Genomic DNA, 13,530 nt, shown 5'->3' with positions numbered 1-13,530 from the left:
TAATTGTGTTGTCTTTTGCTTGCTGAGGTGTCTCTTACTCTATGAGTTACTTTGAAACAGTCAGTAATACGTTTTTCTTGAAACTATTTATTTGCAACTATTTACACAAGATCACATAGTAAGTATGCTATATTCGGGATGCAGACTATTCTATGTCTTACTCCCTTGGAGTGTCTTGGCCATCTGACTCTGATGTCATGTTTACATCATCATTAACATCATTTGTTACATCATTTGTTATTAACCTTTTACTGTATAAGCACTCCACTGATAAATTGCTTTTTATGCTGATATTAAAGAATAAAATGACTGTAATCACTGAGTGATTTTGTTACTACTCAAGTGAACAAGACATTTTAGTAACAATTACGCCAACTTGGGCATTGGATTCAGCCAAAGCAATGTTCTTACAGAAGGGTCTTCCTTCTAAGTTTCTCTTGATGTTTCAAAAAAAAACATCATTTTTTAAAGACTCAGAAAACCCAAACTGTATAGCTGTACAATGAATAATGGTTATTGTCCCAAAATAAGCAGGCAAGGTATTTTAACTTCACTACTGACCTTTGAATATCAGACGGAAGTAGGCCCAACCAACCAATAATGGGAACAGTCAGACTGTGAGCATCAAAGGACATTGACTGATATGTAAAGAGAAGAAAACTGTATAAATATTTCTTTAACAAACATTTGTCTTGAGTGAATTTGGCTACATGAAGAAAGTGCAGTAGGGCAGGTTAGCCAAGTGAGCAGAAAATCAGCCCAGTTCAATAAAAGAAATAACAGTTTGGAAAAAGAATAAGAAAATGAAATATATTCTAAAACATTGCTAATGTAATAGAGGAGCAGAGAGTTCTCATGAGTGTAAATACAGAGATTTATAGAGTGAAGATTAGAGGCAGAAGGTGTGGTGATGTGCATCAATGTAAATGCATGTAGGCTAGCTAGACACTGAATGGAGCACCAGTGACATCACACACACACACTCAACCAATAGATCAAGTAGATAGGACATGACCAAGACATTCACGATACACAAGGAGGTGACACGACCACAGGGGGGCATTACACCAACCCATATATAAAGGACACCACACACATGATCTGCCTCTTTCCAGTGGAGACAGTCAGTGAGAACAGACACAGGGTTGATTCAATATTACACCCACCACGTGGATTGCAGCAGCTAGTTAGTCAGTCTGGGTAGCTATAGTAGGATTAGCAGTAGTGTCGAACCCGAGTAATAGAAGTGTAAATAGTTTAATAAACGTGTTGAAGTTATCTCCACATCTGAACCTTCCTTTGTCAAGGGCATCACAAGTGTTACACCTGCAACATAACAAATCATGGTACCAGCAGTGAACTGTTTCAATTCACATAGCCATACCTCAGCATACAGTGACAACCAGCAATGATACCCAGGCAAGATGTTCGAGATCCGGGTTCTGCAGCAGCTCCAGTGCCACAGCGATCTCCGCGAAAACTGGCGGGCATTCCGGCAAATGTTTGAAATCTTCCTGGTGGCAGCTGAACTAGAAGAAGTGGCCGATCCTGAAAAAACAGAGCTTCTCCTCACCATCGCCGGTGCCAGAGCAGAAGAAATCTTTTAAAAATTCAAGTTCTCCAAGGGGCAAAACAGGAGCGACTTCCAGCCAGTCCTGGACAAATTCGGCAAATACTGTGAGGAAAACACCTTTTCTTGCTGGTTGGAGTGTAAGAGAAGCGCCAGTACTCGCCTCTAGGCCGCAATCCCGGAGCAGAGAATAATTTTGGTCGGCGGCCATCTTTCTACAGGGACTGCACTTGCGCAGTTGTGCGAGAAGCGTACAGAACGTGAATGTCCGTTTGCGCATGCGCGGCACGAGAACCTTCTTTTGTCAAGTGCATCACAAGGAAGCCGCTTATGTTACACCTACAACATAACAAATCAGAAGGATCATAAAAACACATTTGGGCTTCAGGTTTTTAAAAAAAAGTTTCTGAAAACAAGATTTATGAGGCGATACTGATTTTCCATGGAACTTGGTTGGGCGAGTTAGAATATTATATCATGATGAGAGGATATAGCTATGAAGAGATGGTTGAACAACAGGAAACGTTCTGTGGTGTAGAGAAAGTTAAGAAATCTTAAGTGCTTTTCAAAATTGATAGGATTTGAGAAGGTAAATGTTGCAAAGATGTTTCTGGTTTGAGAATAGGTAACAAGGACACACCGACTAAGAGTTATCAATAGAAGAATGAAGAAGTTAGAACTGGTTTCATGAAGATCATTGTTGCAACATGGTATGTATTCCCTCAAGTGGTGCATCAAGGCAGAGAACATGGATTTCCACTCCCAATTCAAGTGGTTCCTGCTTGCACAAATCCCAACATTATTTTCAGTGCCAGCCATTCTGATTCGTATGGAAAATGGGGTGGGTCGCAACCAGCTGACAATGGGAGTTATAAGACGGCAGATTCAGAAAGGTTGAGAATTTGAAGGAGTTGGGTGGAGTTTGGAAGCTTGTGCAAAGCATGTCAGCTCAGTGCAGTCATGAAAACAGTAGGAGGACCCTCAAGGCAGGAAAGGTTTGTTAGCTTTGGTAGTAAAGATACTTCTGCATTACCTCAACCGGAAAAGCCTGAGGGAAGGTCCTGAATCTACACCAGCGAGGGGGTCAGGAGGCAGGGGTATGGTTCCTGAACACATAGGCTCAGCAAAATTCTTCCACCAACAAGGCATCAGTCCCTAGAAGCTTCACCCATCTATCCTCCAAGAAGTCTGCAATTGGTCATGGGTGCAGGAGGTTTAGGGAAAAAATGATTGTCTGAAAAGCACTGCCTGGGAGGGTGGTAGAGGCGGGTTGCCTCACATCCTTTAAAAGGTATCGGGGTGAGCACTTGGCGCGTCATAACCGTCAAGGCTATGGGTCAAATGCTGGCAAATGGGATTCGGTAGGTTTTTCATGTGTCGTTGCAGACTCCATGGGCTGTCCCGTCAGTGACAGGTTCGCCATTGTTGTATGAGTGCACGCATTTTTATAAATTAATTTTTTATTTGTTCATGGGCCCATCCCTAATTTCCCTTGAGGGGGCAGTTAAGAGTCAACCACGAGTGTGGTCTGGAGTCACGTGTAGGCTAGACAAGTAAGGATGGCAGATTTCCTTCCCTAAAGGACATTAGTGAACCAAATGTTTTTTTACGACGATGGTTTAATGGTCATCATTAGACTTTTAAATCTAGATTTTTATTGAATTCAAATTTCACCACCTGCAGTGGCAGGATTTGAACCTGGATCTCCAGAGAATTACTCTGGGCCTCTGGTTTACTAGTCCAGTGACAATACCACTATGCCACCGCCTCCCCACTGCATGACTACTTTGTAAGAGGTCAAATCTCCTTGAGGGACATGCCTTGACATGAGCTAAGTAGCCATAGGATTGCTCAGTGTCTGGTCTCCTCTGTTAACGCTACAATCAAAATGAAGATATGAGTGTCGGATGCAGCACCCGAGCAGGGTTGCAGAGCTGTGAGTTGCTTCATGTTCATTTGGTGCAGTCACAGTCTTCAGAGTTAAATCTCTACGTGCAGCTTGTGAGGACAGCAATGGAGCTTACAATGGGTTGGGAGGCCAACTTTCACAATCAATAATGTATCAGTCAGTAAACATATCAACAATATTTGTATGTACACACGGGTCAAAGTTGAGCCAGCAGTTACAGCGCTTCCAATCACTTTCTCATCATCTTCCTTGAAGTGCAGTGATAGCAAGGTACTGCAGTGTCAGCCCTTTCATTGGGCCAAGATAGGATGGACCCGCCTCCGTGCCCAACACTGTTTCTGGCTGCATTTACGTCTTCACGCTGCTTGGGAAGGCAGCGGCCTCAACCCCACCCACAATGCTGAGAGGAGAAAGTATAGCAGGTGGACACGGCCATTCAAGAGACAGGATCGCTCCATCGGGGAATGGTCTGACTCCCACTTCCCACCTCAAAAGGGACAATATGGCGCAATAAACTGGATAAGAAAAGTACAGGGAAAGGGCAGGGAGTTGGTAATAAATAGCCCCTGTTCAAGAGATAAACCAGCACACGAATAACTGGTAGACCTGCTTTGTGTTGTGATTTCTATGATTCTATGTATTCTCAATGAGATAATAAATCAGGCTGCAAGTAACTTCTACTTTTCTCCGATAATGATTGTACGGGCCACCTGTCCAGCAGAAATAATGGTGGAAGCCTGCCACACTCCCATCCCAGCAACCATTAAATGGCTGACCATTAACTGAGCGGAGGTAGAACTTCAACCCTCAGAAACTGCAAGTCTTACTTCAGAGAGCAGTTGGTCAATCAGAGATAAGCAGCACCAATGAGAGTGGTGACTGCTTCTAATATTGCAAAGAGGAGGCATGGGGCGCTGGATCCAGCCCGGCAGGTGCATCTGGGCTCTCGCCAAAGCCACGCAGACAGGCCCAGATGAGGCAAATGGTGGCAATGGGGTCAGGTAGAAAGGCCAGGGTGGTTAGGAAACCTGTGGACGGGTTACACCATAGGTGGGGCCCACTGATGAATCCCAGCTGACTTATTAAGAAGGATTCTGCATGACACTAACATATGCAGGGAAAGCTGCGAGGAATGGCCGCCTGGCATGGGATCTCCACAATTGGAAGCATGAGGCTCTAAAGTGGGTTTTAATTGCCAATCATTATGTTAAGATCTTTTTATACTGCTTTCAGTTCATTCAGTGACATTTCTTTCAGTCATTTTTTCATAATTAAACAAATTGGATACAAATGAAGCAAATGCACTCCTACACATGGGAACAAGTTAAAATTACATTTCAGATATTGCATATTTGCTGATTTTACAGCCACTTTGATGACTTTCACTCAATATTTTCCTTATTTGGACATTCTGTGGTTCAGATATAAATTTACAATTTTGAAAATTTAAAATAAACATACTGACCATTGACCCATACTTGTAGATGCACATGATTTCAATACCTGAATGCAGGAACAAAACACATTTATTTCAGCGGGTCAAGCACTATCTGGTGGAGGGAACAACATCAGAATGGATCAAAAGTCACAAGTTTTGATTGTTATTTATAGCACCGGAGGCCATTCGGCCCATCGTGTCTGCTCTGTCTCCCAAAAGAGCTACCTAGCTAGTTAGATTCTCCAGCCCTATCTCCGTAGCGCTCTAAATTTTTTTTAAAAATATATATTTTATTCAAATTTTTCGGCCAAACAAAACAATACAAAGGTTTCCCTTTTTACAACAATAAAACAATATAAATAACAGTGACCATTTTAACAAGTAAATAAATAATATATTAACTAAATGGCAACTGCCATAACAAAAATAATAACTCTCCAGATAATAAAATCAAACAATCCAATATACATAACCAAGTACAAATATCTATACAAAAACCACCCCTGAGGACCCCCCCAAGCCCCCCCCCCCCCCCCCGGTAGGTTGCTGCCGTTACCTTCCCATTTCCTTTATCGTTCTGCGAGGTAGTCAATGAACGGTTGCCACCGCCTGTTGAACCCTTGAGCCGAACCCCTTAGCGCAAACTTTATCCGTTCTAGTTTTATAAACCCTGCCATGTCATTTATCCAGGTCTCCACGCCCGGGGGTTTGGCTTCCTTCCACATAAGCAATATCCTTCGCCGGGCTACTAGGGACGCAAAGGCCAAAACATCAGTCTCTCTCGCCTCCTGCACTCCCGGCTCTTCTGCAACCCCAAATATAGCCAGCCCCCAGCCTGGCTCGACCCGGACCCCCACCACCTTCGAAAGCACCTTTGCCACCCCCACCCAGAATCCCTGCAGTGCCGGGCATGACCAAAACATGTGGGTGTGGTTTGCTGGGCTTTTCGAGCATCTCCCACACCTATCCTCTACCCCGAAAAATTTACTGAGCCTTGCTCCGGTCATATGCGCCCTGTGCAAAACCTTGAATTGTATCAGGCTTAGCCTGGTGCACGAGGACGACGAGTTTACCCTACGTAGGGCATCAGCCCACAGCCCCTCCTCAATCTCCTCCCCCAGCTCTTCTTCCCATTTTCCCTTCAGCTCATCCACCATGATCTCTCCTTCGTCCCTCATTTCCCTGTATATATCCGACACCCTACCATCCCCCACCCATGTCCCTGAGATCACTCTATCTTGAATATCCTGCGTCGGGAGCTGCGGGAATTCCCTCACCTGTTGCCTCGCAAAAGCCCTCAGTTGCATGTACCGAAATGCATTCCCTTGGGGCAACCCATATTTTTCCGTCAGCGCTCCCAGACTCGCAAACGTCCCGTCTACGAACAGATCTCTCAGTTGCACAATCCCAGCTCTCTGCCATTCTCCAAATCCCCCATTTATTCTCCCCGGGACAAACCTATGATTATTTCTTATCGGGGTCCGCACCGAGGCTCCCGTCCTTCCCCTATGCCGTCTCCACTGCCCCCAAATTTTCAGTGTTGCCACCACCACTGGACTTGTGGTGTATTTCTTCGGGGAGAATGGCAACGACGCCGTCGCCAGTGCTTGTAGGCCGGTTCCTTTGCAGGACGCCATCTCCAATCTCTTTCACGCCGCTCCCTCCCCTTCTCCCATCCACTTACACACCATTGAAATATTGGCGGCCCAGTAGTATTCACTTAGGCTCAGTAGTGCCAGTCCCCCCCTATCCCTGCTACGCTGCAAGAACCCCCTCCTCACTCTCGGGGTCTTCCCAGCCCACACAAAACTCATGCCACTTTTCTCGATTTTCTTGAAAAAAGCCTTCGTGACCATCACCGGGAGGCACTGAAACACAAAAAGGAATCTCGGGAGGACTACCATTTTGACCGCCTGCACCCTACCCACCAGTGACAGGGGTACCATGTCCCATCTCTTAAAATCCTCCTCCATCTGTTCCACCAATCGTGTTAAATTAAGCCTATGTAAGGTTCCCCAACTCCTGGCTATCTGAATCCCTAAGTACCGGAAATCTCTTGTTACCTTCCTCAGCGGTAAATCATCTATTCCCCTGCACTGCTCCCTGGATGCACCACAAACAACTCACTCTTCCCCATATTCAATTTGTACCCCGAGAATTCCCCAAACTCCCTGAGTGTCTGCATTATCTCAGGCATCCCCTCCACTGGGTCCGCAACATACAGCAATAAATCATCTGCATACAATGATACCCGGTGTTCTTCTCCTCCCCTGAGTACTCCCCTCCACTTCCTGGAGCCCCTCAGTGCTATGGCCAGGGGCTCAATCGCCAATGCAAACAGTAACGGAGACAGGGGACACCCCTGCCTTGTCCCTCTATAATGACGGAAGTAGTCAGACCTCTGCCTGTTCGTGACCACACTCGCCACCGGGGCCCTATACAGCAGCTGTACCCATCCAATAAACCCTTCTCCAAAACCAAATCTCCTCAGCACTTCCCACAGATAGTCCCACTCCACTCTGTCGAATGCTTTCTTAGCGTCCATCGCCACCACTATCTCCGCCTCTCCCTCTGGTGGGGGCAGCATCATCACCCCTGGCAGCCTCTGTATGTTCGTGTTCAGCTGTCTCCCCTTAACGAACCCAGTTTGATCCTCGTGGACCACCCCCGGGACACAGTCCTCTATCCTTGTTGCCATCACCTTGGCCAGGAGCTTAGCATCTACGTTTAAAAGGGAAATGGGCCTGTAGGACCCACACTGCAGCGGGTCTTTTTCCTTCTTCAAAAGGAGCGATATCGTCGTCTCCGACATAGTCGGGGGCAACCTCCCCCTTTCCCTGGCCTCATTAAAGGTTCTCGTCAAAAGCGGGGCCAGTAGGTCCATATATTTCCTATAAAATTCCACCGGGAATCCGTCCGGTCCCGGGGCCTTCCCCGCCTGCATGCTCCCAATCCCTTTTACCACCTCCTCCATCTCAATCTGTGCTCCCAGTCCCGCCCTCTCCTGCTCCTCCACCTTCGGGAATTCCAGCTGATCCAGGAAACACATCATTCCCTCCTTCCCTTCCGAGGGCTGAGCCTTATATAACCTCTCATAGAATGCCTTGAACACCCCGTTCACTCTCTCCGCTCCCCGTTCCATCTCTCCCTCCTCATCTCTCACCCCACCTATCTCCCTCGCTGCTCCCCTCTTCCTCAATTGGTGGGCCAGTAGCCGACTCACCTTCTCTCCATACTCATACTGTACACCCTGTGCCCTCCTCCACTGTGCCTCTGCCTTACCCGTGGTCAGCAGGTCAAATTCCACATGTAACCTTTGTCTTTCCCTGTACAGTCCCTCCTCCGGTGCCTCTGCATATTGCCTGTCCACCCTCAGAAGTTCTTTCAACAATCTTTACTCTCTTGCTTCCCTTTATGTGCCCTTATGGATATCAGTTCCCCTCTGACCACTGCCTTCAACGCCTCCCAGACCACTCCCACCTGAACCTCTCCGTTGTCATTAAGCTCCAAGTACCTTTCGATACACCCCCTCACCCTTAGATATACCCCCTCATCCGCCAATAAGCCCATATCCATTCTCCAGAGTGGGTGCTGTTCTTTTTCCTCTCCTACCTCCAGGTCTACCCAATGTGGAGCGTGGTCCGAAATGGCTAGGGCCATATACTCCGTCCCTGTCACCTTCAGAATCAGTGCCCTTCCCAAGACAAAAAAGTCTATCCATGAGTATACTTTGTGAATATGGGAGAAAAATGAGAACTCCTTACTCCTCGGCCTACTAAATCTCCAGGGATCTACTCCTCCCATCTGCTCCATGAAGTCCTTGAGCACTCTGGCCGCTGCTGGCCTCCTCCCGGTCCTGGACCTCGACCGGTCCAGCCCTGGATCAAGCACCGTATTGAAGTCTCCCCCCATTACCAACTTTCCCGCCTCCAGGTCCGGGATACGTCCCAACATACGCCTCATAAAATTTGCATCATCCCAGTTCGGGGCGTATACGTTCACCAGAACCACCGCCTCCCCTTGCAATCTGCCACTCACCATCACATATCTACCCCCACTATCCGCCACTTTGGTCTTTGCCTCAAACAGTACCCGTTTCCCCACTAAGATAGCCACCCCCCTATTCTTCGCATCTAAACCCGAATGAAACACCTGCCCCACCCATCCTTTACGTAGTCTGACCTGGTCTATCAGTTTCAGGTGCGTCTCCTGCAACATAACCACATCTGCCTTTAATTTCTTTAGGTGTGCGAGTACCCGTGCCCTTTTAATCGGCCCGTTCAGCCCTCTCACGTTCCACGTGATCAGCCGGGTTGGGGGGCTTTTTAGCCCCCCCCCCCTTGTCGATTAGCCATCCCCTTTTTTAACCCAGCTCCTCACCCGGTTCCCACGTACCCGTATATCTCACCGACGGTGCCCTCCCGCCTCGACCACCCCATCCCATAACAGCTCCCCTTTCTCCTTAGCAGCAGCAACCCAGTTAACCCCCCCCCCTCTCCGCTAGATCCCCCTCTAGCGTAGTTGCACCCCCCATGTTGCTCCCAGAAGTCAGCGAACTCTGGCTGACCTCGGCTTCCCCCCTTGTCCTCGGCCCCCACTGTGCGAGGCCCCCTCCTTCCTGCGTCCCCGTTCCCGCCACAATTACCATAGCGCGGGAACAAAGCCCGCGTTTCCCACTCGTCCCCGCCCCTAATGGCGCATTTCCCTTCTCCTTCCCCTTTCCGTCCCACCGGCGCCCACAGTTCCTCATACTCCCCCCGCCCCCCCAACATGGGGAAGAGAGAAAAGTTACAGGATCACAGAATTAACAAATTGAAAAATCACCCCCCCCCCCACCCCCCTCTTCCCCTCCCTCGCCCCACCACTTTGTCCCAGAAGCTCTTTCTCTCGCCAGACTATTCCAGCTTCTCGTCCACAATGAACGTCCACGCCTCTTCTGCCGTCTCAAAGTAGTGGTGCTTCCCTTGGTGTGTGACCCACAGTCTCGCCGGTTGCAACATTCCGAATTGAACCTTCTTTTTGTGAAGCACCGCCTTAGCCCGATTGAAACTTGCCCTCCTTCTCGCCACCTCCGCACTCCAATCCCGGTATACGCGGATCACCGCGTTCTCCCACCTACAGCTCCGAGTTTTCTTCGCCCATCTGAGGACCGTCTCTCTGTCATTGTAGCGGAGAAACCTCCCCACTATAGCTCGAGGTATTTCTCCAGCCTTTGGTCTTCGCGCCAGAACTCGATAGGCTCCCTCCACCTCCAAAGGGCAGTCGGGGCCTCCGATCCCATTAGCGAGTGAAGCATCGTGCTCACATATGTCCTGACGTCCGCCTCTTCTGCACCTTCGGGAAGACCCAGGACTCTTAAATTCTTCCTCCTCGAATTATTCTCCAGTGCTTCCAACCTCTCTACACACCTTTTGCGCTGTGCCTCGTGCGTTTCTGCCTTCACCACCAGGCCCTGTATTTCATCCTCGTTTTCAGCAGTCTTTGCCTTCACGACCCGAAGCTCCAGCTCTTGGGTCCTCTGCTCCTACTTTAGCCCTTCAATCGCCTGCAATATCGGGGCCAACACTTCCTTCTTCAACTCCTTCTTCAGCTCTTCCACACAGCGCCGCAGGAACTCTTGTTGCTCCGGGCCCCATAACAAACGGCCACCTTCCGACGCCATCTTGCTTTGAGCTTCCCTTCCTTGCCGCTGCTCCAGAGGATCTTCCGTAATCCGGCCGCTATCCTCTCCCTTTTCCATGCGTGTCCGGGGGGATTCCCTTCTGGTTTACCGCACAGTGTTTTTGGCCGTTTAAATTGCCGTTGGGGCTCCTATTAAGAGCCCAAAAGTCCGTTCCAACGGGAGATGCCGAAACGTGTGACTCAGCTGGTCATTGCCCCACTCGGAAGTCCCCGTAGCGCTCTAAATTAACCACTTTCAAATATGTATCCAGCTCTCTTTTGAAACCTCCGATAGAATCCACCTCCACCAGTCTCCCAGGCAGCACATTCCAAACCCAACAACTCTCTGAATGAAGCAGTTTCTCCTCATCTCACTCCTAGCTCTCTTGCTGACCATCTTGAACTTGTGACCTCTATCTAGTCACTCACTTACCAACTAGTGGAAACAGAATATTGTTCTTTACCTTGTCAAAATTGTTCAGAATTTTGAACACCTCAATAACGTTGCCTCTTAATCTTCTCTGCTCCAAGGAGAACAAGGCCAATTTCTCCAATCGTTCCTTGTATCTAAAATTCCTCATTCCTGGTACAATTCTAGGAAATCTCCTCTGCACTCTCCCCAGGACTTTAACATCCTTTTTAAAATAAAGTGCCCAGAACTAAACATAATGGGCGGGATTCTCCGACCCCCCGCTGGGCCGGAGAATCGCTGGGGGCGGCGTGAATCCCGCACTCATGTGGCCGCACTCGTGTGCAAAACCGCACCGACCTCCTCAGAAGACAAATACGGGACACAACCAACAGAGTACCCTTCGTCGTCCAATACTATCCCGGAGCGGAGAAACTACGACATCTTCTTTGCAGCCTTTAACACGTCATCGATGAAGATGAACATCTTGCCAAGATCATCCCCACACCCCCACTACTTGCCTTCAAACAACCGCGGAACCTCAAACAAACCATTCTTTGCAGAAAACTACCCAGCCTTCAGAACAGCGACCACGACACCACACAACCCTGCCATGGCAATCTCTGCAAGTCTGCCAGATCATCGACATGGATACCACCATTACACGTGAGAACACCACCCACCAAGTACGCGGTACGTACTCGTACAACTTGGCCAACGTTGTCTACCTCATACGCTGCAGGAAAGGATGTCCGGAAGCGTGGTACATTGGCGAGACCATGCAGACGCTGCGACAACGAATGAACGGACATCGCGCGACAATCACCAAGCAGAATGTTCCCTTCCAGTCGGGAAACATTTCAGCAGTCAAGGGCATTCAGCCTCTGATCTCCGGCTAAGCATTCTCCAAGGCGGCCTTCAGGAGGCGCGACAACGCAGAATCGCCGAGCAGAAACTTATAGCCAAGTTCCGCACACGAGTGCAGCCTCAACCGGGACCTGGGATTCATGTTGTATTACATTCATCCCCCACCATCTGGCCTGGGCTTGTGAAATCCTACCAGCTGTCCTGGCTTGAGACAATTCACACCTCTTTAACCTGGGGTTACCCCTATCTCTGGATCTGTAAAGACTTAATTACCTGCAAATGCTCGCATTCTAAGCATTGTCTGGCATATTTGAATTTGTCTATATATATGTTTCTGGAACATACCTCTTCATTCACCCGAGGAAGGAGCAGTGCTCCGAAAGCTAGTGTTTGAAACAAACTGTTGGACTTTAACCTGGTATTGTAAGACATCTTACTGTGCTCACTCCAGTCCAACGCCGGCATCTCCACATCACTGTTTCACATGATTGGGCCTTTTCTGATACTCAGTGCTGTTTGGTGCGGACTGTTCTGGAATGTTCTGTCGGGCAAGGACGGTTTCATCTTGCTTTCAGTTTGGTTTTGATCAGAAACTAGAGGGACACAGCTCTGATTTCTCTCTCTCATCTACTGGATTCTAAAGATCCAAAGTAAACACCTTTCTCTTTGCATAGCCAGATTGAACTGCAAATAAATCCAATCCAGCAGCAGCTGCAGGCAGGCCAGTTGTTCAAAAACCCTTTTTAAAATCTCATGTGGGGAATTCTGTTTTTCCTCAGTAAAGCTAGGGTCATTCTGGTGAGTCTGGAAGTCAGTTAAGGTTGAAGCTGGGGAGGAGGTGAGACCGAGAGTCTTAAGAATCAAACTGGCCTGAGGCGGTTCTTTTGAGTGAAGGCAGGGTAATAAAGATTAAAATGACTCCCGCCGAGGAAACTCTCCAACTTGGGAGTTCTGACTGAATGCTAAGCCAGAAAATCCTCGTTATCAATCTAACCGGTGGTTTCAATCACTCCGCGTCTGGGAGGACAACCTGCTGCAAAAACGACTTGGAAGGACACTTATCTTTAATTTCACATTTAATTCCTATTATTTTTACTCCTCACCCTCCCTCTGAATGTATCTGTCTTGTGTGTGTTTGGGCAGGGGGTGGGATGATAAAAGGGCGGAGTAGCAGATTATTCTGTTATAATAATTGCATGTCTTATCTCTATTTTTGTTATAAATAAACAGTTGTTTTTCACTTACAAATCTGGTGCCTGAAAAATTGTTGGCTCATGCTGTGGCGACAGCATTACAACTGCCAGTGGAACGTCCCGATAGGCGACCTCATGGCTGGTCAAATGGTCCACATGCTTCTTAAGGGTCTTTCCCTGGACTTGAACCCGATAAGAGACTGGGCTTGTCTAGTCCAATACCATTCCCAAGAGCCGCAATGCGCCATCGCCAAGATTCCATGCCTAAATGGTGTCCCCGGCGGGGATGGTTTGCTCCGGCATCCCTGAACAACAGTGTCTCTTCTTCTACTCCTGATACCACTCGGTCGTGGCCCCAAAATTTGGAAGAGGAAGATTTAATGCAAGGGTGGCATGGTGACACAGTGGTTAACACTGCTGTCTCAGCGCCAGGGACCTGGGTTCAATTCCAGCCTTGGGTGACTGTCTGTGTGGGGTTTGTAT

At 48.3% G+C, this 13,530-nt stretch overlaps 1 protein-coding gene across 3 annotated transcripts in view; it reads right to left on the bottom strand.

Moving 5' to 3' along the window:
* The window catches only part of spo11 (SPO11 initiator of meiotic double stranded breaks), a 171,377-nt gene that overhangs the window by 32,593 nt on the left and 125,254 nt on the right, over positions 1-13,530 (bottom strand). For all 3 annotated transcript variants that reach the window (XM_072514521.1, XM_072514524.1, XM_072514523.1), the window contains 2 exons: positions 4,945-4,982; positions 562-638 (listed from right to left, as the gene is read on the bottom strand). In XM_072514521.1, the coding sequence (XP_072370622.1) occupies positions 562-638; positions 4,945-4,982 (115 nt within the window). The remainder of the gene's footprint in view (positions 1-561; positions 639-4,944; positions 4,983-13,530) is intronic.

Source organism: Scyliorhinus torazame, chromosome 8, assembly GCF_047496885.1.
Source record: "Scyliorhinus torazame isolate Kashiwa2021f chromosome 8, sScyTor2.1, whole genome shotgun sequence".
In the NCBI taxonomy this organism is placed as follows: domain Eukaryota; kingdom Metazoa; phylum Chordata; class Chondrichthyes; order Carcharhiniformes; family Scyliorhinidae; genus Scyliorhinus; species Scyliorhinus torazame.
The sequence above is the reverse complement of the archived record's forward strand: the minus strand, read 5'-3'. Positions and strand labels throughout refer to the sequence as shown.